General features: G+C 32.7%; 2 protein-coding genes across 2 annotated transcripts in view; both read left to right on the top strand.

The window, feature by feature from the left end:
- The window catches only part of LOC131155284 (ricin-like), a 384,954-nt gene that overhangs the window by 44,097 nt on the left and 314,436 nt on the right, over positions 1-26,421 (top strand). The window lies entirely within an intron of this gene.
- Positions 8,401-10,179, top strand: LOC131155285 (ricin-like). The gene has a single exon (XM_058108318.1). It carries the CDS (start codon positions 8,405-8,407, stop codon positions 9,311-9,313), a length of 909 nt encoding a protein of 302 aa, XP_057964301.1. The 5' UTR covers positions 8,401-8,404; the 3' UTR covers positions 9,314-10,179.

Genomic DNA, 26,421 nt, shown 5'->3' with positions numbered 1-26,421 from the left:
GCTTACTCAGGCCATGATGTTACATGTTTCAAATTCGTGCAGACCCAAGATGCCACACTTGCAGTAGCTCACAAGGTATTACGGTTCATCAAAAGGTCACCAGGGCAGGGTTTGTTCCATCCAGCGGACTCAAAATCCAACTCAAAGGTTTAGCGATTCAGATTGGGGGGGCTGTTCAGACACTAGGAGGTCTGTGACAAGCTACTGAGTGTTCCTTAGGAAATCCTTGCTATCTTGGAAGTCAAAGAAACAAAGTGTGGTCCTAGGTCTTCTGCAAAGCAGAGTACTGGGCAATGGCAAATGTCAGTTGTGAATTGACTTGGCTTAGGTATTTACTTAAAGATTTACAAATTGTCCACAAGCTGCTTTCTGTACTGTGACAACAATCAGCTATACACATTGCCACCAATCCCATATTCCTGAGAGGACAAAGCATATAGAAATAGATTTTCATTTAATTAGAGACAAATCAGAGGGGTTGCATTTCAAACAAAGCATGTGACAAGCAAGTTGCAGGTGGCAGACATTCTCACAAGAGCTTAGGCTCACAAGCCTTCTATTCTTGCTTATCCAATATGGGAGTAGAAGAGACATTCTACTCTCCATCTTGTGGGGGCTGTTGAAGATTGACGGAGACTAAGATGCTTGCAGCCAACTGTCCATAATAGCTCAGATTCCTTTTTTTGTTTTTTTTTGTTTGTTTTTGTTTCTCTTCTTTTCTGTTACAGAAAATTGTTAGAAGATAGATGTATATTATTCCCTGTGGTTGCAACCAACTGATTCTTTTGATTCCATTTTTGTATTCTATATATACTGATCCTGTACAGTAATTTGGACACAAAAAATATTCACGGAAATTCCCTCTCAGTTCAACTTTTTCTTCTTTCACAGTAAAGCTTATTCTCTCCCTGTCTCCCCTGTATTTGAACTTTTGTAGTCCAGTGGCTTTCATTTACAGCAAGCAAAAAGCAAAATCTTATAAGGTGGGCTCTAGCCTACTAAAGGAGTGTGTAATGATGTTGTTCCGCCCGAAAAGGAACTGGTTTAGTGGAATCCTTTGGTGATTTGCCAAAGGCAAGGATGTAGGCTGAGGATAAGCTGAACCTCGTAAAAACCCGGTGTCTCTCTCTTTCCCTTACTCTCTTTGCTTTCAGCATCGATTAACTGTGTGGTTGTAGTTCAATTTCTGATCATATACACTACGTAGATTAGATATTAAATAAACTTAAGCTTAATTTGTTTTTAGGATTGCAGAAACTGAAAGGGAGTACGTTGGTTGATCCATACTTTGTGAAAACCGTATGGAAGTACGTTGATTAGTGAAACACCCAAAGACTCTTTAACTGAAAGTTTATTTAAAGTCTAAGTGTAGACACCCTATTTTTGCCCTAGCCAAATAGAACACTGGGTCCCCTCTTATTTTATTATTATTATTTTTATTATTATTATTATTTTATTATTATTATTTTCCTATATTATTAGTACTCTACTATTATTTTTCTAGTATTTTTATTATCATTATTATTATTATTATTATTATTATTACTAGTACTTTTATTATCTTTATTTTATTTTTACTTTACTATAATTATTTTCCATTTATTTTATTGTTATTATTTTTGATATATTATTATTATTATTATTATTTTATTTTATTTTTCTATATTATTATAAGTAATTTATTATTATCACTATTATTTATTTATTATTATCATTATTATTATTATTATTATTTTATCTTTATTATTTTTATTTTTACTATAATTATTTATTACTATTTACTATATGGTAGTATTATTATTATTATTACCTTATTGATATTTATATTATTATGATTATTATTATTAATATTATTTCCTTTTTCATTATTACCATAAGAATAAAAGAATAAAAAAAAAAGAAAAAAGAAAATCAAAAAAGGGAAGTTTGGTTTTAGGGTTTTTCAATTTTTTTTTATAAGGGAGGGGGGGCGCTGCACAAAAGAAAAACAGCCGGAGAAGCCAAGAGCGGAGACACAGGGCACAGAAGGCCAAAACCAAAAAAAAAAAATCTCTCAATTCTCTCCATCTCCTTCATCTCCCATCACCCTCTCTGCACAACCCCGGCAACCCTCCTGCTCACGCTCACCCAGCCGTCAGCCTCGGCCAACCCCATCTTCTCCATTCACAGCCTACCACCTCACGACCCAGCCCTCTCATCATTATCTCCATCTCCGGCAACCCGGCGGCAGCAGCAGCACAGCAGCCCTGCAACTCTCCCAGCAGCGAATCCCCTGCACCCTCTCAAAGCTCAGCCACACCTAGCAACCCAGCCCCGGCACAGCATCTCCACGGCATCCAAGACTCACGGCCAGCCTCCAGGATCTCCAGTGCCAGCCCTCTGCACCCACCGCTGCACCATTCCAGCCAGCACACCAGACTCGAGCTACTGTAGCGGCCAACCACTCCAGACCCTCTGCTGCACAGCCGAGCCCTTCTCCACCACAACAGCAGCACCATCGTCTGCAACCGGCCACCCTCACCAGTTCCAGCAGTCCCCCGGCGGTAAGCTCTTTCCTGCCAACACACACACATACATACACAGCACACACACGCTCGTGTATTTTTATGTTATTTTATTTTCCTTTTATTTATTTATTTAGCTATCTGTTTTCTTATTTATTTTTATGTTTCTTTTCTTATTTTGATCTGTTTTAATATTTAAAGTTTAAGACTCCATAGGTGCTTATATTAATATCCTATTTGCCATAGTATGTAGTTAATATTCACAGCTAGACCTTTTATTGTGTATGTGTTAAAATTTTAAATATTGTGTTTTAGGTTTCATTTTATTGCGGCAATATTTGTTTAAATTTTTTGTAGTAATAATATTAATTGGTTTGCTCTTATTTTTGCAGGTTTCCTTTTTTGGGGTTTGGTTTCAATTTTTAAATTTTGAATTGTGTATACGTTAAATAAGTAGTATTCTGGTTAATTGACTAAGTTTTCCTTTTCTTGTTGTTATATGTTTATTTAGTAAATAATATATTCATATTTAGGGTTTTTCTCTTATTGTTATATTATTTGTTTTATAATTCAAATATAAATTGTGTCTATTATGTATTATCAAAGTAAGGTTTTTATTGTCATCATATCGTGTGTAGATATTATTTAGGTTTTTATGCATGTCTAGGTTTCTTTACACTATTTAGGGTTTTGGTTATTCTTGCACTTATTTTATATGTAATATTTGTATATCTAGGGTTGTGTATTAATTTTGGTAACCATATTGAATAGGTGTATATTATTTTTAGAAATAAATCTTCTCCTTAATTTCATTACTTCCTTGGCTTCTCATTGGTTTCCATATTTGATTTGCTTCCTTAGGTAGTGATTTACCTATATGTGTAGTGTGCATATCTTTAATTGCTTGTTAATATTAAGGTAATTATTATGTTATACATCATATCCTTATTATTATTATCACTATTAGAAGTAAATTATAATTACCTTTATTGTACATATGTATTTATATCGTTATATTGTTATGTGATTCATATGAGTATACTGCTATATTAAGTATGTTGTTATATTTAGTATTTTTAGGTTATACGTTTATATTAAGAATATTAGTATATTTCAGTATGATGTTATTTTTAGTATTTTATTCTACATTATACATTATTATTATTATTATTTGGTACTATTTGATTTAGTATTTTTAGTATCTTAATATGTATAGCGTATGGTATTTTATTGCTTATTATATGTTAGCTTAATTTGTCAATTTATTATCCTATTGTCATGTATTGAAATCTCCCAGAGAATTTTGGAAAATATTTTAAATTATTTATGAAAAATCTATAAATTTTGAAAATAAATCTGGGAGCTATTTTTGTAAATTATTTTCGATTTTATCCCTATGATTTTATTGCGGGGGTATGAGCCTTCGGGCATCACGTACCCTAAGCTCTGAGGGAATATATATGTATATGTTATCTTTATTTATTTATTTTTTTTTACATGTATTTATAAATTCATAAAAAGGAGTAATTTAAAGAATTATTAGATTAACTTAGAGATAATTTTAAATTAATTAGGTACCGTTCGTAAGAACGGGCGCGTAGGGGGTGCTCGTACCTTCCCCTCGCGTAACCGAACTCTCGACCCCAACTCTGGTAATGTAGACCGATTCTACCCCTAACGGGGTAGTAATCATGTGTTCTAACCGCACTAAAGGTTAGTGGCGACTCCTACACCATATTTTTCTTGAAAATATTAAATTGATTTTAATTTCGCCACCCGGGGCCCCCGCGCTCCCGGGACGTCGCGACACTAAGTTTTTGGAAAGAGTGTTGGATTTTATATTGTACTTCATTTTGAGAAAGCAAATTCATTAATATAGGGTTTTATATTAGTAAACTTGCATTATCAATCTTTACTTTAAGAGGTTGAATTAAAATCATATATACTAGGCTGCAAACAAAAAAAAAGCTGAATCTCATATCTGGTTTGGATATTGAGGTTGAACACTTTGGTTGATTGATTGACTGATTGTTTAAGCACTTGTGTTATATTGGTTACTTTGTTGGTATATGGTTGTGGATTGAATATTGTTTTAAGTATTTATTGTGTATTTGACAAATCAATAAGAAGTCAAGAATCTTAAAAAGAATTAGAAGAAATTTTTTAAACCCAATTCACCCCCCTCTTGGGACTACAGTTTGGTTTTCAGGGTCTCTAAGTCTATAATCATTCCTAAAGAGCTTCAAACATTTATACTGAAAATATGAAGTACTTACATGAGACTCTTAATATTATGAACTTTCTAAAACATTAAGTCTTCATGTAGTGGCTTCCCTTCTTTTGAGCTTCCTTTCTTCAATTGTTTTTTGCTTCATTTTGGGCCAAGTCTTTTAGTATATTCTTTATGTGGGCATCTCTAAAAAGACTTGAACTTGATTTTTTTAAGAACTTGGTCTTTTTGTAAGAACTTTTGAGCTTAATCTCTTTAACCTATCATTTAAGCCCTGAAAATGGTCTTAGCAAAATATGTTAAGTTCATTTAGTTTGGTATCATCAAAATAAGGTTCTAAACCTTGTTAGGCCGAAAAATTCAATTAATGTTTCTAAATAAAAACTGTAGACTAGTATTCATTTATTTAATTGTTATTAATTACTTAACTCTTGGTAGGTTTCTTTGTACATGTTCTTTGCAAACAAGAGGACTCGATGATTATTCGTTCACCGAAACCAGAAGTCAAAATTTTGGTAGATAGAGATCTCATAAAAACTTCTTTCAAGGAATGGGTTAAACCCGATCATTTCTCAAAAACATTAGCTTAGGGCCCCAATACTACCTCTTGGATCTGGAACTTAAATGCAGATGCTCACGATTTCGATAGTCATACCAGTGATTTGGAGGAGATCTCTCGAAAAGTATTTAGTGCCCATTTCGATAAACTCCTAATTATCTCTCTTTCGCCAAGTGACATGTATTTCCACTGTGCTCGTTTTGCCAATTATGAAGCATGGCTAAGCAATCCTACTCAGATTGGGTCTGGTGCCCAAGTAGTTTGGCTAATAAATTTTATATATATATATATATATATATATATATATATATATATATATATATATATATAACGAAACCCCAATTTTATTGATAGTCCTCGCTTATGGCGAAGGAATATTGTAGTTACAAGTAGGACACATGAGATTTACAACTAAGTTATAAAAAACTATCCCAAACATCAAAACCAATAATAAAAAAATCAGTCATCCAACTAAAATAATCTAAACATGCCTATATGGAATCAAAACCAAACAAAAACAAACATAAACAAAGTATCTGCAAAATGATGTCAATTACCTGCAAACATAAATTAGAGGAAGATTAGAGGAAAACCAAATTATGTTAATTAAAGACTAAGACTTGGAATACTTATCTTATCCATACGAATGAGACCTCTCATTTTACTCGGCAACACATCACGTGTAAAATATCTTCTCGTGTTGCCTCTCTCGCCTTGATGAGCTAAGAAATTCATCAAAATTCTATATTTTCTACTATTAGTTCAAGTTTAATATCTATTTGTATATTATATACATCATACACTATCATTTACATTTAAGGTAATAGACTTTCTACTAAATATATCAAATTTTATTATACAAAAACTCAGTTTTATGCTTAAAAAAATTGTATACAATCTCAACCATTAAAAAATACTTTTCTTGCATAATTGGGGTATCCATGTAAAGATGAAAAGATAAATCAAATAAATATTAAATGTACTAGTAACTTAGATGATTGATTAAATTTGAGAGGTTGTAGTTGAATTTAAACAAATTTTTTTTTTGGGTTCAATACAATAATGTTTTTAATTTTTTTTAAACATGCTCATGTATATTGTTGTGACGTCCCCTAGAGCAAAGTGCCTTGGGAGGCGAGGGAAATAAAAATGTGTGATTATTTGGAAAAACTGGAATTTGGAATCGCTATTAATCTATTTTTTTGGTGCGGTTAAAACACCTCATTACTACTCAATTAAGAATAGTCTTGGTTTACGAATACCAGGATTGGAATCGGGAGTTTAGTTATGTTAAGAAAAGGTATTTGTACTCCTCAGGCACTCGTTTTATGAACGATACCTAATTAACTAAGAATGATTCCCAAATTAAATTTTAATAACCTTATTTATATTGTTGAGGTTTGTATAAATTTATAGTTAATATAAATTTCTAAAGACTAAAATTTAATACTTCTAGATTGAAATCTTGATATGGAAGAGGGGATGAAATATAGTTATTTGAGATGTCAAGTTAAAATCGACTATGATTGAAAAAGCTACTGGATAAAAAACAAATTTTGAATTCTATGAAGACGACGTCATCTCTGTAGATTTTACAGTTTATTGTTTTGGTCTGCCGCTACAAGTGGTGGAGGTAGCACATGTATTTTCTATTGACTCAATTAATATTTTAATAGTTAAATCCTAAAAATTTAAGACTTACGTCGTTATAAATTTTTTTTTTTTTTGCTTTTTAATTTTCCCTTAAATTAACAGAAGATAATTTATGTTTTTAATTTACCACATTTATATTAAAAAACATAGAAAACTAATGAAAATTTTGCATTATTTAATTGTAAAAAGTAATTTTATTTTTTGCATTCAAAATTTTTAAATAATTGCAAAAAATATACATATCTTGTTTCCAAATTTAAAAATTTAGAGAGAAAAATTTAAAACATTTTTTTATTCTTTCCTAAAATTTTAATTTACATACATATATATATATATATATATATAATTATTTTAAAGATTGGGAAAAATAGTGCGATTTTTCAAATAATTTGAAAATTATAAATGAAAAATTAAAATTCTTTTCAACAATATATTAAGCAAATAATATTTTCTCTACACTTAAAATAAATTTTTTTTTTTAAACTGAAAAGTGAACTGATATTTTTATAAGATTTTGAAAAATTAAAAATAAAAAAAGTGAAAGCTATTTTAATAATTAAATGGGTTCTTATGAATATTTTCATGTTAAAAGTTTCAAAGAAAGAAATATGGGATGCAAGTCAATTGGCCATCTTAGGGATAGTTTGGCATCACTACTCTAAAAAATTAGAGAAACAAAAATTAAAAATCAAAAAAAAAAACTAAAAACTAGAAACTAGCAACCTGACTTAGTTAAAATATTTTCATTTTCATTTTAAATCAAATAATATTGTAAAAACATGATTAAAATAATAAAATTACAAACAATACACATTAACAAGTACTATCGCAAAAATAAAATTAATTATAATTATTTAACTTAATTTTTCTACTTTTAAAATTTACTTTACAATAAAAGTGTTATTGGACATGACAATTAAAAAATCGTAAAATTATTTTGTAATTGGCTTTATTACTTTTTTTTTTTTTTTGAAATTTCTGCATATTTTTTTAATTATATTTAAATTTATATGATTATTGAATTTTTATTTTAATTTTAAAGTGTATAAAATGAATAATTTAATCCAAAAATCTATTTCTGTGTATTAAAATTTTTGGTTATAGGTTGTCAAAATAATTAAAATTATAAAATTTAATTTTTAATTTTTAATAAATAGTAAAACATCGGCAATAGAAATAAAAAACTAACAAGACAAATAAACCTATTTTCATAATCTATGAGAAAAAGAAACAGAAAAAAAAACAATATCAATGGACCCTGTTAGCTCTAGTCTCAATCTTGATGTCAAGTTGCTCTTATCTCTCGAGGAAATAAAAAAAAACAAAAAAGGATCTTTCTAGGTCAAGAAGCCTTTTTGTTCTTTTTGGTGACGAGTGTATTCAGTGGAGGTAGCTGTGCACTGGTGAAGAGCACTGGCTTTTCCTGGCGAGTGAGATATGGGTGTTTTCGCCAGAGACATGGTGGTGTACTGGACGGTGGTTTTGGCGACATGGCTTTGCTCGAGCACAGTAGCCATGGCAGATTCCGGCCATGATCAGCCGCCCACAGTTCCAATTTGCTCCAGAGAAGGAGCTCATGACCGTCAGCTCAATGCAGCGTTCCCTGATTATCCCACGGTGAAATTCACCACCAACGGTTTTGTCACCAAAAAATACTACAGGCAGTTCTTGAAAACCATTCGAGGTCGAGTGGCAAATGAGAGTGATGCAAGGCATGGAATACCAGTATTGCCTAATCCATCTGCAGTGTCCGATTCGCAGCGATTTGTTCTGGTGGAACTCTCAAACAATGCAGAGGATGTTGTGACGTTGGCCATAGATGTCACCAATATGTATGTGGTGGCTTATCGAGCAGAAGACGAGTCCTACTTCTTCCAAGAAGCTCCAGATGTTGCATTCACGGAGCTCTTCACAAGCACAAATCAAAATACCCTCACATACTGTGGCAACTACAAAGACCTCCTAAGAGTCGCAGGTTTGAGTGATTTGGACAGGGTTCAAGTGGGAATGCAGGAGCTAGACACATCTATCAGCTTGTTGTTCCATAGGTCTGGTGCGCACATCGACCAAGAAAAGGTGGCTCGTTCTCTTATAATTTGCATTTTGATGATTTCAGAAGCAGTGAGGTTTCGACATATTGAGCAAAGAGTAGCTGACACCATAAGAAGTGATAGCTATGGAAGCTTTAGCCCGAACGGTGCGGTGATCAGCTTTGTGAGATCCTGGAGTCAACTCTCAAGAGGAATCCAGGAGTCAAACGAAGATGGATCCTTCGGAGAGATTCAATTACAGAGAGCTGATTATTCCGGCCGTCTCACTGTGAGCGACGGGATGCCTGATCTAGTTTTCACTATTGGGATTATGTAATACATTTGTGAAAAACCACAAACTCCTCGGTCTTCTCTACTTATAAATCCCGTTGTGAATGCATATAATGATGGAACTTGCACAAAGGAAGAGGTCAAAGTACGTATCATCGGCCGAAACGGACTTTGCTCGACTGTAAAGGATGGAATTTTCGACTTGGGACAACATATAATTTTGTCACCATGTAGGTCTGCAAACACAAATCAGCTATGGACCTTAAAAAAAGATGGGACTATCGAGTCTAAAGGATGGTGCATAGCTTCTCTCGTGCCTCAAATGGGATTTATTGTATTTCTCAGTTATTGCTATCCTTTCCTAGGTCAAGATCCTTACTGGCAAATAAGGGACGACGGAACCGTCATAAATTCTGAATCATCACTTGCTCTAAGTGCAACATCAGGAACCAGTGGTACCATACTCACTGTAGAGGTCAATAATTATTCCTCTCGTCAAGGATGGCTCGCCTTAATGATTCGAAGCCTTTTGCTAGGTCCATTGTTGGATTTAAAGATCTTTGCATGGAAGCAAAGTCGAACACTGTGTGGTTAGAGGAATGTGAAAGCAAGGTAGAACAACAATGGGTTCTCTATCCAGATCGCACCATACGACCATATTGGAGTCAAGACTTGTGCCTTTCCCACTATAAAGATCAATTTGATGACATCAATATCATCAATATTATTTGTTGCAGTGGATTATCCCGTGAACGTTGGTTGTTTAGAAATGATGGATCCATTTTGAATCCTTACACCGGATTAGTCATGAATGTGAGAAGCTCAAGCTCCAATCCAAGTCTTCACCAAGTAATTATGTGGCAATTTACTGGAAATCTCAACCAAAAGTGGTTTTCATTGTTTTGATTACTCTTGCCATGCATCTATAAACATAAAAATATTTGCCTATGCTTCATATGTATCTTTGTGCATGTTTTTATCCACTAAAAATATGGCGAGGTTTGTGGAATTTAATTGTTTGAGTGTATGTTTATCAAGCACCAATAAAAGGAATAATATTGAAGATGGCTTAATGAAAAAATTATTTGAATTAGATAACTTCTCGAATTTCATTCTTAATATTTTATCCCAAAGATGTCAATTTAGCATTTAGAATTTGATATTAAATTTTTTTTTTCTAATAAATGTTATTGTTTATGCTACTGGAATTGTCCACTGAATTTAGAAAAATAAAAATAGGATTTTTTCTTTTCTTTTTTTAATTAGAAAGTGCATTTTGCTTCTTAATATTTATTCTTAAAAAGTTTATATGATAATGAATGTTGACACCCCATTTAGTCCGGCTATTATATAACAAAGTTTTAGAGATTTTAAAATTGGGTTCTTCAATTTTAGTTCTTTTTAGCCATTAATAATTAGGGGCACAATCTAAGGTATTCACCTAATCAAACCTCTCCTTTCAACTCTCTCAGCTTCACTATGCTAAAGTGAAATTTCATTCATGGGGTTTTGTGAACATTTTTTTTTTTTTTTTACATTCATTCATCAATGTGCATGACAAGTACAATATTCAAAGGGAAAAAGAAAATACAAAAGAAGAAATTTGGTCTTCATTCTTGGAGCTACTTGTATTAGGGACTTCTTTAATGGTCAGGTGTATGCACAAAAGAGATTTCAAGTTAATTTCCCAAATATCAAACGACTGCTCGTAGGGAGTAGCCATGGCATGCAACTGCACTTCCTTTTCCATACACCAAATACCCAGAAATCTAGTTCCCATGTAGTTGGTTCCTATGCCAGCTTGCCTATAAAAAGGGGAGAGGTTTTCCTCGAGGGGGGGGTGGGGGGCGGTAGAAAAAGGGATAATAGAGACTTTTGGGATTAGCAGAATTCATAGAGAGAGAGAGAGAGAGAGAGAGAGAGAGAGAGAGAGAGAGAGAGAGAGAGAGAGAGAGAGATTTGAAAAATTGTTGAGAAACAGAATGTAAGAGCAGGTAGAAAAAAAACTTCGAAAAGTGAAGAAGAAAGTGGAGGAAACAAATTAAATATTGAACAAGAAAGTAGTGTAGAATTAAAAAGAGAGAATCAGAAGAAGGAAGCCAATTCAGAGGACTATAGAGAGAAGCTTAGTGAGCAGAGCGATGGAGAAGGAGGAGTTAAAGAAACCTGAGAGGTAAGTATCCCAATGCTTTTTATTTTTCAGTTGTTCAGATTGTGTGATTAGGATGAGTGTTGTTACATGTTAGGATTAGGTGCAAGATTTGGGAAGAAATTACGATTGAATCAAATGAAATTTGCAATTTGAAAAATTGGAACTAATTTTTCAATTCAAATTTATATTTTTGGCATGACCCTAGCATGCAATAAACACTCAAATCCCTAACCAAATCCCAAATTCAATCCCATAAATCCCAACCAAGTTCCTCAATTTCCTCAGCTAGTACCCCAAATTTGACCCCAAAAATTTGGCCTAAATCCCTTGCAAAATTAACCCTGAAATTCGAGACAACCTAACCCAAAAACTCGATTCATCATTTTTCCAAATTCCTGGGTCCTATATATTGATTCTATGAGTCCAATTCTATTTTAATAATGAAAAATCACTTAGTATTTGACCTGTGCAATTGAGTTTGTGAACATAATCATGATTTAAAATGCACGAACAATATACTTGTATGGAAGCCACAAGAAACCTAAAGTACATATCACTTGGCTCATTGCATGGAATTAGAGGAATAAAATGATGAAGAAGCAAGTTTCAAGTTCAAGATCTTCAATGGGAATGAGTATTTAGAATTGAATGTATTTACATATGTCATAGGACATAATTCGAAGCTGAAACATTCCCTAGACTGACCTTAGGACTCATGAATTTCATGAAATATTCATTTACATTAGTTCTAGGTTGGATGAATTTTTAGAAGCAAATTTTAGAGGCCTCGTCGACAAACCACATGGTCTCATCGACGAACGCATGAAGGCCACTCAGCAATGAACAATATTGTCTTGTCGATGAAAAAAATATCGAGAGCCCAAATTTTAGACAATGCTCTCGTCGACGAACTCATGGCCTCGTCGACGAACGAGTGTTGTACACTCGTCGTCGAATGTACCCATTCTTCGATGAAGTTCGCAGCACAAAATGACGTTCTTAGTGCAAATATGGATGAAAACCTTTATTTTTAAATGATTCAACAACCAAGATTTAATCTGATAGCAAGAACACTATTTAATAATACCCTAAATCCTAGAGACACAAGAAGAAACACTTTTGAGAGACTAATCTTGTTATCTTGTGCTAAGTGTGCCTCCATTCCAAAGATTTTGCCAACACTCTACTACATTCATATTCTTTGGCCAAATCATCTCAACTTTTCAAAGGGATTTCATCTACACATCTTGCAAGCAATTCATAGTGATTGTGGTTTGATCAATAAGAGATTTATATATTGGATTCAATATATTTATCAAAGGTTTTTCATCTCTTAAACTCTTATATCTAATATTTTTATTGAGAAGAAAAATCCTTATTTTAGTACTTGAAAAGTTTATTTAAGAATGACTTTTTCTAAAGTTTGAATCTTTGCAGATATTCAAGTTTATATTTTACACAAAGATTTCATCTTATGATATTATTGCAAAAACTTTTGATAAGCAAATCCTAAGGATTCTAAAATACATAGCCTTGAGAAATTTGGTTGAAAAATACTAACTTGTGTTCAGATCTTTGAAGATATTTTATCATATTTATATATCTATATACAAAGATCATATATTTGTTGATACACAAATATCATTGAAAACATCTTACACACTCATTGAGCTTCATGTTTTATCATATGATTATGTGCTAGAATTTATCTTGTACTCACTAGCTTGGTTAGAAGCATTTTTAGTTGTTGCGAAAATTGTATTCATTATTTTGTATTCACGGTTTGAGTTGTGAATCGGGGTAGAGAAGGAAGCTACACTTCTTGTAAGCAGTCGATTGTAAGAGAAGTTTCGTCCCAACTAAAGGAGCGAATTTTTAGTGGAATCCTTGAGTGGGTTGTTCAAGGCGAGGACGTAGGTTGGGGTAGGCCGAACCTCGTAAAAATCGAGTTTGCATCTCTCTTAACCTTACCTCTATTTAATTTCTGCGTAATCTTATTTGTGTGAATATTGTGAATATTTTAAATATATAGTAGGTCATCAAAGTAATTGGGTAAATTAGGTTGATTGAAAAACTCACTCATTAGGTTGATTAATTGAAAAACATTGAGATAGTTGTACGTAGCTTGCAAGTTTGTAATTGATCGTTTTTAAAATTAGAACTTGAGAGACTTTATTTTTTAAAATACCCAATTCACCCCTCCCCCTCTTAGGATAACACCGGAATTCAGGTATCAGAACCAGGTTTACATAAACTTAACTGTTATTTTTGTAAAAGATCACAATGACACACATCTGTGTAACCTCATTCGGTGAGGGACACTCATCCACTTGACCGCCAAATTTTTGCGGTGTAAACTGTACCTACTGGAAACGAAGGATGAGTATATATCTTTTAAATGTGGATTGGAAAGTGTAGAGAATAGTTTCTAAAAGAAACCATGTTCCTATGTAAGTAGTTGATAAAGTATATGTACCTAATACTGAAGATGAGTATGCTGATGATGATTGGAAATCTGTTCAAATAAATGCTAATGCAATAAACCTTCTATCCTGTGCACTAGACGTTAATGAGTTTAATAGGGTAATGGCCTATAAAACTGCTAAAGAGATATGGAAAAAATTAGAAGTAACATATAAAGGCACTAAGGACTTAAAACATAGTAGGATAAATATGCTTACTAGTGAATATGAGGCATTTAAAATGACTGCTGATAAGTATATTCAATCCATGTACACTAGATTCACACACATCATGAATTCATTAAATGCTCTTGGTAAATCTTACCCTCCTTATTAGGGGGCTACCGCCTGTTTAGGAAGCTAAAGCTACTACTATAGCCGAATGTGGGAATCTGAAATAGATGTCGGTTGATGAACTGATTGGATCACTCATCACTTATAAGCTAGCAATAAATGAAAGGAAAAATGAGTAGAATAAAGCAAAGAGAGTCACAACTCTTTAGGCATTATCTAGCAGCTCTAGTGAAGGAAGTGACTCAGAATCAGAAGATGACATGACCTTACTAACAAAGAAGTTTGGAAAGTTCCTAAAGAAGAATAAGAAGTTTAACAGAAAATTCCAAAACACAAAATCAAAAAGAGGAGATTCAAGCAAAAGGAAGCCGAAAGAAGATCTGCCGACTTGCTACAATTGTAGAGAGGTTGAACACATTAAGCCTGAATGTCCTAAACTAATGAAGGCTTCCAAGAAAAAGAAGATGGCTCTAAAATTCGGTTGGGACACACACAACACATGAAGTTCAGACATTGAGTCAGTGATGAACTGGTAGCCAATATGTGTCTAATGGCACATGATGACCTTGAGGTACAATCATCCTTCTCAACATCTTCTTATTATTCTAGTGATTTTGAAAACGAAAATAGCTTGCTTTCTTATAATGAATTGCAACAAGAATATTTGTACACTCTTAAATTTCTTGAGAAAAAAACTAAAAAAATTTCTTATTTGAAATGTAAAGTAAAAGAACTCTCAAAGTTTATTGAAAAACAAAATGAGTCTCATGCATCCATGATAAAAGAAAAGGATTTAAAAATTAAGGAATTGGAAAAAAATTTGAAAGACAATTATAAAATTATTCATAAATTCACAGAAGGCCAAAGTAACTTTGAAAGACTTCTTGGGGTATAAAGAAATTCCCTAGATAAAGAAGAACTTGGTTTTAATAGAAAGGAAAATTTGAAACAAAAACATCTTTACATGGGCTATTTTGTAGGAGAATCAAAAGCTTATGCTCAAAAGACTCTTATAAATATACTACATGCTTTAAATGTAAAAGGATGGGTCATATAAAATTTGATCGTCCTTTTAAGAACAAAGATGTCAAAATGAAAAAGGTATGGAGAGTTAAAGGAGATTCTAACACTAACCCCCATGGACCCAAGAAAAAATGGGTACCAAAAACAATTACTTAAATGTCTATTACAGGTGTACTTGAGATCATCCTCCTCAAAAGATAGATGGTATATGGACAGCGGATGTTCATGTCATATGACTGGGGATAAAGCTAAATTCGTATTCATCACATCAAAGGATGAAGGATTTGTCATTTTTGAGGACAATGTAAAAGGAAATATCATAGGAGTAGATAAAGTTGGTAATGATCCATCACTTATTATAGATGATGTTTTACTAGTTAATGATTTAAAACATAACTTATTAAGTATAAGTCAATTGTATGATAAAGGTTATAAAGTATCTTTTGAACATGACAAGTGCATTGTTGAATATAAAACTGATAACAAAATTCCATTCACTACTGAGCGTCATGAAAATGTATATATCACCAGCTTTGATAACTTAACTTCTCAACGTGTGACATGTTTCTCTACTATGAATGAAATTAGTTGGATTTGGCATAGGAAACTAGGACATGAAAACATGGACTTAATATCTAAATTAGTTAAGGGATTGCCTAAGACAAAATTCGTGAAAGAAAAAATCTGTGATGCATGTCAACTAGGAAAACAAGTAAGATCTAGTTTTAAGAATAAGAAAGTAATCTCTACTACTAGGTCACTCCAAATGCTACACTTAGATTTATTTGGTCCAAACCTAATTCAGAATTTAGGAGGAAAATCATACGCATTTTTTATCTTTGATTATTATTCTAGATTTGCATGGGTCTATTTTTAGGTCACAAAGATGAAGCGTGTGAATAATTTATTAAACTTTGCAAGAAAATTCAAAATGAAAAGGGATATACTATTACTAAAATCTGAAGTGATAGGGGTAGAGAATTTAAAAATCATGATATGGAAGAATACTATGATTCAGTAGGAATATCTCATAACTTTTCAGCTCCTAAAACACCACAACAACATGGTGTAGTTGAAAGAAAGAACATGTCTACACATGAAATGGCTAGAACTATGCTTAACGAACATAAACTACCTAAGTATTTCTGGGTTGAGGTAGTGAATACCACCTGTTATGTTCTAAATAGAGTCCTGATTAGACCATCTCTAAATAAGACTCCATATGAATTATGGAATAGCCATAGAACAACAGTCTCATATTTTCATGTTTTTGGCTGCAAATGCTTTGTACTTATAAACAATGAACATTTATTAAAGTTTGATGTGAAATATGATGAAAGTATTTTTCTAGGATATGCCTTAGATAGTTAAAGCGTATAGGGTATATAATAAACGAACATTAACCGTTGTAGAATCCATTCACATTGTATTCGATGAATCCAATCCATTTGCTCAAAAGACTGATGAAGATGAAATTGAGATTAATAAGGAATTTGAAAAAATATCTATTGAAGATAATTCATATAAAAACAATGAAATTAAAGAAACACTTTCTGAAGATAATCAAATAGAAAAATAGGTTAATGAACTACCAAGAAGATGGAAGTACATAAAGAATCATCTTATAGATCAAGTTATAGGAAAACATCACGTAGAGTAACTACACGATCCTCACTTAGAAATATGATTAGCCATTTTGCTTTCTTATCACAAGAAGAACCTAAGAATGTGAGTGATGCAATTCAGGATGAATCATGGGTAATATCTATGCAAGAAGAATTAAACCAGTTTGAGAGAAATAAAGTTTGGATATTAGTTTCTAGACCTAAGGATAAGATAGTTATTGGAACAAAATGAATATATAAGAACAATAAAGATGAACATGGAATAGTTGTTAGAAATAAGGCAAGACTAGTAGCACAGGAATATAACCAGGAGGAAGGAATAAATTTTGAGGAAACCTTCTAAAAAGCAAGGTGTAGTCCCAAAAGGAGAGGGAGTGAATTAGGTTTAAAAAATTTCTTTTAATTTCTTTGGAGATTTATTTTTATTTCTCTTAACCAATTCTTGACTTCTTGTTGATTTTTCAATCTTCACAATTATTCAATCATTCAACCAAACTAATCAACCACAATTTGAAAGTAAACAACAAAGCCAAAATTAAAATATACAGCAATTAGGTAATGTAAGAATTTGAACCATGCCCTGTAGTGAATGATAATTTATGCTTGCTGATATAAAGCCATGTATTATTGAATTTGCTTCTTCAATCAACACAACTTTCACAAACACACTTCTTCCCAACGTCCAACTTTTAAATAAACTTTGAGTTTAATAAGTTAAAGATGATCAACCAACGTAGTCCCTTTCGGTTTCCGCAATCAATGCTAATCAAACCAAAACAAATTATTTTCCAGTCTAATTAACAACCAAACACTTAGAATTCAGAGTTTTAAAACATTCATGTAGTGTATATGATTTAGATATTTAAAATATCCACGCAATTTATATTTGCTGAAAATAAAGAGTAAGGGAAAAAAAAGTGAGACCGAGATTTATACGAGATTCAGCTAATACCCAGCCTATGTCCTTGCCTTTGGAAAACTACCAAAGGATTCACTAAACATGTTCCTTTACCGAGAGAAACAAACTTTGCACACTCCTTCAATAGGCTAGAACCCACCTTTCCAAATGATGTCCCCTCGTTCAGTCACTACTTCAAATAGGCTAGAGCCCGCCTCTCCAAACGATGTCTCCTCGTTAGGTCACTCCTTACTTAGGCTAGAGTTCGATTCTCTAAACAATATCCCCTTGCTTAACCAATAATCTGAACACCTCGAGCCATCCAAGAACTACACAAAATATGAAGAAAATACTCCGTACAAAAGCACTCTCAAAACAGAGTAGATTAGTACGATTTCAGCTCTAGGTACTTCAATAATTTAAATACCACAAAGAAATAGAATTGAAGCTCAAAAGTAGAATTCAACAAGGATTCCTTTGTGATTTGATAAAATTTAGTATGAGAACCTTGTGTTGGTATTTCAATAGCAATTCAGATGATCTTTCAGCAAGAGTTTGAGCAATTCAAAGCTTTGAAAGAGGTTGAGAGATTTGATACAAGTGTGTTGTGTAATTTCTTTTGTATTTGAAATCTTGAGATTAAGGAAATAGTTATAGGCATTCTACAATTAGTTTCTTTGTTCCCTAGGTAACTTAGAGTGTCCTCCGAGTTTTTACAATTTTCATATTTGAAAAACCAATTTTTGAAATTTTCCCATTGGAGTTTAAAAATTCAAAACTTATGGAGTCAGTTGGCTGGATAGGCGACTCAGTAGTGGAAATTCACAGGGTCAGTCGACTGGACAGGCAACTAACACCCTATTGTCTCTCAGAAAATTAATTCAAGCAATGGTCAGTCGGCTAAAGAGACACAGTTCATTTTGGGTCAATCGACTGGCTATCAGTCGGCTGGGTGATTTTACCTTTGCTGAGCCAGTCGACTGGAAAGATATTTTTTTTTTTTGTTAATTGGCTAGCTAAACCAAGGTCTTTTTGGTCAGTCAGCTAAGCAACCCATTAACTGATTTTTCCTTTTTGGTTTTTCAAATTTAGTTTCACTCATATGTCATGATATTTCATAAAACATTTTCTAGGGTTTTTAAAAGGTCTCTAAATCCATATAATATTCCCTAAAGAGCTCCAACAATATTTCAAAAGATATTTAAATATTAAAGCACTTACATAAAGATTTCTAAACTTTTTTTTATTCTTGAACACTTTGAGTCTTCATGCTTTGGTCTTTTCATCTTCAAGTTTTAAGATACTTTAAGCTTTTCATTGAGTTCTCTTTTTCTTCAAGCTTTAATGATCCTGAATTTGATGTGAGCTTTCAATTCTTTATCTCTCTTGATCTTTCATTAGTAATTCAGATTTGAGCTTCATTGATCCTTTAGCATTCCATGTTGATCACTTGAACTTTTATTCTTAAAGCTTTTTCTTTAATAGCAATGCTCTCATGATCTTCAAACTTTAATCCATGCCTTAAGCTTGATATAATCATCCTTCTCTGAAGCATAAGCTTTCATGAATTCTTTAACCTTACATTCATCATTGAGTCCTGAAAATACATTACTTAAACAAAACATGTTAAGTTTTACTTGTTTGTTAGCCTCAAAACAGGATATTAAGGGATATTAAGCCTTGTAAGGCCAACACCTTCGCACCTATAGCTAGAATGGAAGTCATTCAAATGCTATTAGCTTATGCTGTTTTTAAGGATTTTAAGTTGAAAAGTAAGGTGTAGTCCCAAGAGGGGGAGGGGGTGAATTGGATTTTAAAACTTTCTTTGATTTCTTTTGAGAATTCTTAAACTTACTTTATTTCTTTGAGCTAATTCTTGACTTTTTTGTTTAATTCTTTAATCACTCAAGAACTTAGTTCTTTTAATTCAATCAATCAATACAAATATGTAAACAACCAAGCAACCAAACCAATCATTCAATTAACCAAGCCAATCATTCACAATTTGAAAATAAACAACCAAATTATTTGCCAAGCACAAGTTACCTGCAGCACTTAAAATAGTTTGTTTGTTTATATAAGTCATGTATATATAAAATTTGTACTTGCTGATATAAAGTCATGTATTAATTGTTTTGCTTCTTCAATATGATGTGTAATACAACATACAATCAACAAAATACCTACACTCTTCTCAATATTTAGAACTCAACTAAACTCTCTGTTAATTTATCCTTGGGCTGTTAACCAAGTAACGTACTCCCATATGATTTCTGCAAGATGGTAAAACTCTAGAAACACCTATGAGTTCTTCTTTAAAATTAAATAAAGACGAACAAGGTATACTTGTAGATGTTAAGCTCTATCGTGGGATGATTGACAACTTACTATATTTGACTACTAGTATGTCTGACATAATGTTTAGCGTATATTTATGTGCAAGCTTTCAGGTTGCACCGAAAGAGTCCCATTTATTACCCGTCAAAAGAATACTTAGATACTTGATCGGAACCATTGAACTTGGATTATGGTATCCTAAGTATACCTCCTTTGAGATTATTTGCTATTCGAATGCTGATTTTCGCCAGTAGTAAAGTGGATAGAAAAAGTACGAGCGGCACATGTCATTTCTTAGGACATTCTTTAGTATCTTGGTTTTCAAAAAAGAAAAATTCAATTACTTTTTCCACAGCCGAGGTAGAATATATAGGAGCTGGAAGTTGTTGTGCTCAAACTCTTTACATGAAACAACAACTAATGGATTTTGAATTACACTACGACACAATTCCTATAAAATGCGACAATACGAGTACAATAAACATCTCAAAGAATCCTATACCACATTCACAAACTAAACACATAGAAATTAGATATCATTTTCTTCGTGACCATGTACAAAAAGGAAATGTGACACTTGAGTTTGTATGCCCAAATGAACAATGGGCAGACATATTCACGAAACCACTTTCAAAGGATAGGTTTATCCAAATTAGACGTGAAATAGGTCTGATGCATAGTCGAAAAGTTGCCTAAAGTTACATTAGACTACATAATTAAGGGAGAGAAACTTAAATTTGAATTCACATTTTACATTTGGTATAAATTTTCACATTTGGCAAATTTTTTTTTTTACATTCGGAGTTAAACTTAAAGAATGGTTATTGCATGTTAAATTTTTATGGATACATGACACATGTTGATGCTTACATATACCTTTAGACTTTAAATGGAATGATTTGTTTATCCATGTCTATGTAAATTGAAATACTGTATATGTTCACATTGAAATTTGATTCAACAACACAGATATAGCTTAGAAAGGGGGAAAAGTAATTTGAGTAACACAGGGAGATATATTTTGCAATACAATTTTGAAACATAGAGGTTGAAATATATTTTGATTGTGAAGATGTGATATATTTATGTCTGACCATTTTTTTTTATCTTTTTGTTGATGTCAAAAGGGGGAGAAGTTAATAAGCAAAAATAATTTCTTTCTCTTTTGAAATAAAGGGGGAAAACATAATAAAGGGGGAGAAATATATAGACAAGTTGTACTAACAAAAATATTGCATACTCTACAATGTGTATGAACTTCATTGTGTGTGAACTATATTGTTATATTGCTAAATTCTAAATTATGCATTGTCTTATGGGGAGCCTTGTTAGGCTTCACCCATTTTTGCTCGTGTGTTTGTCATCATCAAAAAGGGGGAGATTATTGACTCTATGAGTCCAATCGTATTTTGATAATGACAAATCACTTGGTTTTTGACATGTGCAATTGAGTTTGTGAACAGGATCATGATTTAGAATGCACGAATGGTAAACTTTTATGGAAGCCACGAGGAACCTAAAGTACATATCACTTGGTTCAATCCATGGAACTAGAGGAATAAAAGGATGAAGAAGTAAGCTTCAATTTCAAGATCTTCAATGGAAATTGGTATTTAAAATTGAATGTATTTACATGTCATATGATATAATTCAAAGCTCAAATATTCCCTAGACTAACCTTAGGACTCGTGCATTTTATGAAAAATTCATTTACATTAGTTTTAGGTTGAGTGAATTTTTAGAGGCAAATTTTAGAGGCCTCGTTGATAAACCTCATGGCCTCATCGATGAATGCATGAAGGCCAGTCGGCAAAGAACAGTGTTGTCTCGTCGACGAAAAAATACCGAGAGCCCAAAATTTTCAGATAGTGCTCTTGTCTACGAATATATGGCCTCGTCGATGAAAGAGTGTTGTTCACTCATCGATGAACGTACCCATTCGTCGACGAAGGTTGCGCGCAGAACAACATTCTCTGCACAAATACAGACGAAAACCTTTATTTTTAAATGATCCAATGGCCAAGATTTCATCTGATAATGAGAACACTATTTAAACATACCCTAAACCCTAGAGACACAGGAAGAAACACTTTTAAGAGACTAATCTTGTTATCTTGTGCTAAGTGTGCCTCTATTCCAAAGATTTTGCCAACACTCTATTGCATTCATATTCTTTGGGCAAATCATCTCAACTTTTCAAAGGGATTTCATCTACACATCTTGCAAGCAATTCGTGGTGATTGAGGTTTGATCAATAAGTGATTTATTTGTGGATTCAATATATATATCAAAGGTTTTTCATCTCTTATATCTAATATTTTTATTAAGAAGAAAAATCCTTGTTTTAGTACTTGAAAAGTTTATTTGAGAAATACTTTTGCTAAAGGTTGAATCTTTGCAGATATTCAAGTTTATATTTTACACAAAGATTTCATCTTGTGATATTATTGCAAAAACTTTTGATAAGCATATCCTAAGGATTCTAAAATACATAGCCTTGAGAAATCTGGTTGAAAAATACTGATTTGTGTTCAGATCTTTGAAGATATTTTATCATATTTATATATCTATATACAAAATCATATATTTGTTGATATACAAATATCATTGTAAACATCTTACACACTCATTGAGCTTCATGTTTTATCATATGCTTATGTGCTAGGATTTATCTTGTACTCACTAGTTTGGTTAGAAGCATTTTGAGTTGTTGCAGAAATTGTATTCATTATTTTGTATTCATGGTTCGGGCTATATACCAAGGTTGAGGAGAAAGCTACACCTCTTGTAAGTAGCGAATTGTAAGGGAAGCTCCGTTCTAGTAAAAGGAGCGGATTTTTACTAGAATCCTTGAGTGGGTTGTTCAAGACGAGGACGTAAGCTGGGATAGGCTAAACCTCGTAAAAATCAAGTTTGCATCTCTTTTACCCTTACCTCTATTTAATTTTTGCGTAATCTTATTTGTGTGAATATTATGAATATTTTAATTATATAGTAGGTCATCAAAGTAATTGGGTAAATTAGGTTGATTGATAAAATCACTTATTAGGTTGATTAATTGAAAAACATTGAGGTAGTTATAAGTAGCTTGCAAGTTTGTAATTGATTGGTTTCTAAATTAGAATTTGAAAGACTTAATTTTTAAAATACCCAATTCAACCCTCCTCTTGGGATAATACCGAAATTCACACTATAGACACCCAAATTTTAATCGGGCCTTTATTTAATAGGGTCTCTTTGTTTGTTTCATCATCTTATGAAAAATTAAGTAAACCTATGGGTTCCTTTGTAAATGGGATCAATTTTCATAATATTTTTATTTAGGAATTTAGTTAGGCTCCTTTTCATAACATTTTATTTCACTTATCCCTCTTGATAAATATTCTATTTGTTGGGTATCCTGATTGATAAAATTATCACATATGGCCAAGCCTTTGTTATTAAATATCTATTCTTATTAATTTTTTTGTACAAATACATCAAAATACACGGGGAATACATCAAAATACAAGGAAATGCATCAGGGTAAGAGGGAATAAAGGAAAATACAGGGAAATATAGAAATACACAAAAATACAGGGGGTCAAATAAAAAATTCAACAACTGCAGGGTATATCCAAGGGATCTTTTTGAACCCACAGCTAGCACCTACACACCAATTCAGAAAGAAATCATGCATTAAAGAAAAAAAAATTTTGAATGATTTTGTGAATTAATTGAAAAAAATATATATGCAAGATTGATATTTGAGTGATTATATGAATTAAGTGGAAAAATTTGCGAAATTGATTCCATGAATTGATTTAGAAAAAAATCTGCAAGATTTGATTTGAATGATTCTCTAAATTAATTGGAGGATCTGTGAGATTAATATGTTTCCTACACAGTTTGAGGTCCCAACCCTATAAATTGGGGGAGCCTTTGTAAACGAAAAACATTCACATAGCAGAGGAGATCTAGATAGATACAATGTGTGAAAAATTCATAGTGTGAGAAAGACAAAGGCTAGATTCACAAAAGTGTGAGAGTTACAGTGAGAACTACAGAGGGATCCACATATAAACCGTGTGTGAATTACATACATTCACACAGTGTGATAGGCATTCAGAATGAGGAATCCATAAAGACAAACATGCAAAGGCATTCAATCACACCACAACATTCCCACAGAAGGATAGAAGAACAATGGCCGAAAGAAAAGAGGACTCAAAGGTGAAGGTGTTTGAAGAATAGAGGTTAGTTGTAAATTTATTGGGGTGTTCTGTATTTAATTTTTTATAGGATGTGTTTCATATAAGATCTGATCTAGTGACCAAATTTAGTGATCCAATCCAAATCGAATCCAATTCAAGGATCTGACCCATGACCTGTTGACTAACCCATGACCCGTTGACTGACCCATGACTTGAGCTTAACCTAGGGCTGTGGACCTAGTCCACCATCAAATAGAAAGGGCTTCAGGTCCATTTTCAGAACAAAAAAAACTAGGCCCAATTCCAAAACTCTTGGCCCTTCTCTATTTGTAAAACCAATGAGCCTAAGCCCAAATTTCCAAAACCCCTGACGAGTGGGCTTGGGCCCAAATTTTAAAACACTAGGTCCATTTCTAAAAAAAAAAAAAAAATGGGGGGCTCATTGTTCATTTTTAAATCACCACAGGCCAAAATTTTCACCAAGGCCCAACTTTTTTAAAACCCAAGGATTTTGGGCCCAATTATTTTTAAATCACCCACGATCCATTTGTAAAACATGACAATTTTTTTTTTTTTTTTAGAAAACCAAAAGGCCCTGGGTCTATTTTACCCATGGCCCAATTTTTTAACCCAAAACAAAGTCAACCCAAATTAGTACTCAATGAGTTGACTTATTTTGAGTCAACTTGAACTCACTGAGTTTAGTGAGCTAACCCACCCAATACCAGATTTCATACAAACTCATATCAAAACATATCAAAGTGATATGTTTGATTCAAACTAAAAAAATAAAATAAAATAAGGGGGAAGGGAACTTATCGAGGTTTGGAACGATTCAAGGATTTTCAATCCTTTTAAATGACCCGAAGAATAATGATATTTAAATAATGAAGAGAATATAAAATGGAAACAAAAAAGAAAAGGGGGTCGTAGGCTTTGTCGACGACGTCGCGTTATGAGCTCGTCGACGAAGGTGTGTTTCGTTGACGAGAAAATATCGAAAGGATATTTTTGGGCGATTCTGAATTTTTTCGACAAAGGGGGAGTTCGGCGACAAATTGCTTCATGACCTCGTCGATGAACCCCATAGTATAAATTGCTCAAACTTCATTTTCAAACTGAAATTTGATGCGTAGACTCTCTCTCTCTCTCTCTCTCTCTCTCTCTCTCTCTCTCTCTACGCACCTTTTACTTTCTTTATACAATCTCAAGCCCGATTTTTGTCGGTTCGACGATCTAATGCCACCACGACACTCCAAAGGAAGTTCTCTCCAAGTCTTTCGGAGCAAATCGTTGGTGGGGCGGAGTTGAAATTCATCTCGGAGTAGAAGGTAAGGCTTTTAATACAAAATTTGATCTTACCGTAGTTATAGGAAATGTTATTCACGTAAAAATACCGAAGTTTAGTTCTGACAATTGTTGGATTCAGGGTGTTGAACAGAAAACCCTGCGGGTGCAAGACGAACGTGTTTTTAGGGGTTTTCTTTTCAATCTTAGGTAAGGGAATAAACTAAAGTAGTTACTTTTCATAGAAATTATTATTATTTATCAGCAAATTAATTTTTAGGATAGCATGTATTATATTTGAATATTGTTGAGAAAATGCATATTTGGGAAGATACTGTTGTTATACAGGAAATATGATTTTAGGATAAAATATATGATTTTACTCAGCATTGTGTAGCATGAATATGGTTTACATGATAAGTATTATGATATGGAAAATTTTACGAGCAAAGCATGTTTTCAAGAATTATGAAATAATACAATACATTATGAATTTGAAATACATGATAATTGATTTATTTATTCAGAATGATATGTATGAGATATTTGGTGTAAGGCTGTGATTGATAGCCGGCATAAGACCGTGTTTTATGTATGATTTCAGTGCAAGGCCGTATTTATGAAATGTTTGGCGCAAGGCCGTATTTAGGAAATGCTCAGTGCAAGGCCGTATTTATGAAATTATAGAAAATGCTATCAATCCATTTATGTTAAATGCTGTATTATCATGTATTATATGTTATCAAATTCCGAATATTAATTTAGTTCAGTTTCAGGAGCATGGTACCGTAACTATAAAGATCAGATATCTATGTTCAGATTTGTGCTAACTGCCCTACAAGAGGATGAGAGATGGATAGTCGATATGGTTTTTAGTGTAAAG

Source organism: Malania oleifera, chromosome 5 (genome assembly GCF_029873635.1).
Source record: "Malania oleifera isolate guangnan ecotype guangnan chromosome 5, ASM2987363v1, whole genome shotgun sequence".
Classification (NCBI taxonomy): Eukaryota; Viridiplantae; Streptophyta; class Magnoliopsida; order Santalales; family Ximeniaceae; genus Malania; species Malania oleifera.
This window is presented reverse-complemented; position numbering and strand designations above follow the sequence as displayed.

What these genes read in the sequence shown, in the direction of transcription:
- LOC131155285 (XM_058108318.1), top strand. Translation starts at nt 8,405, where the DNA reads ATGGTGGTGTACTGGACGGTGGTTTTGGCGACATGGCTTTGCTCGAGC.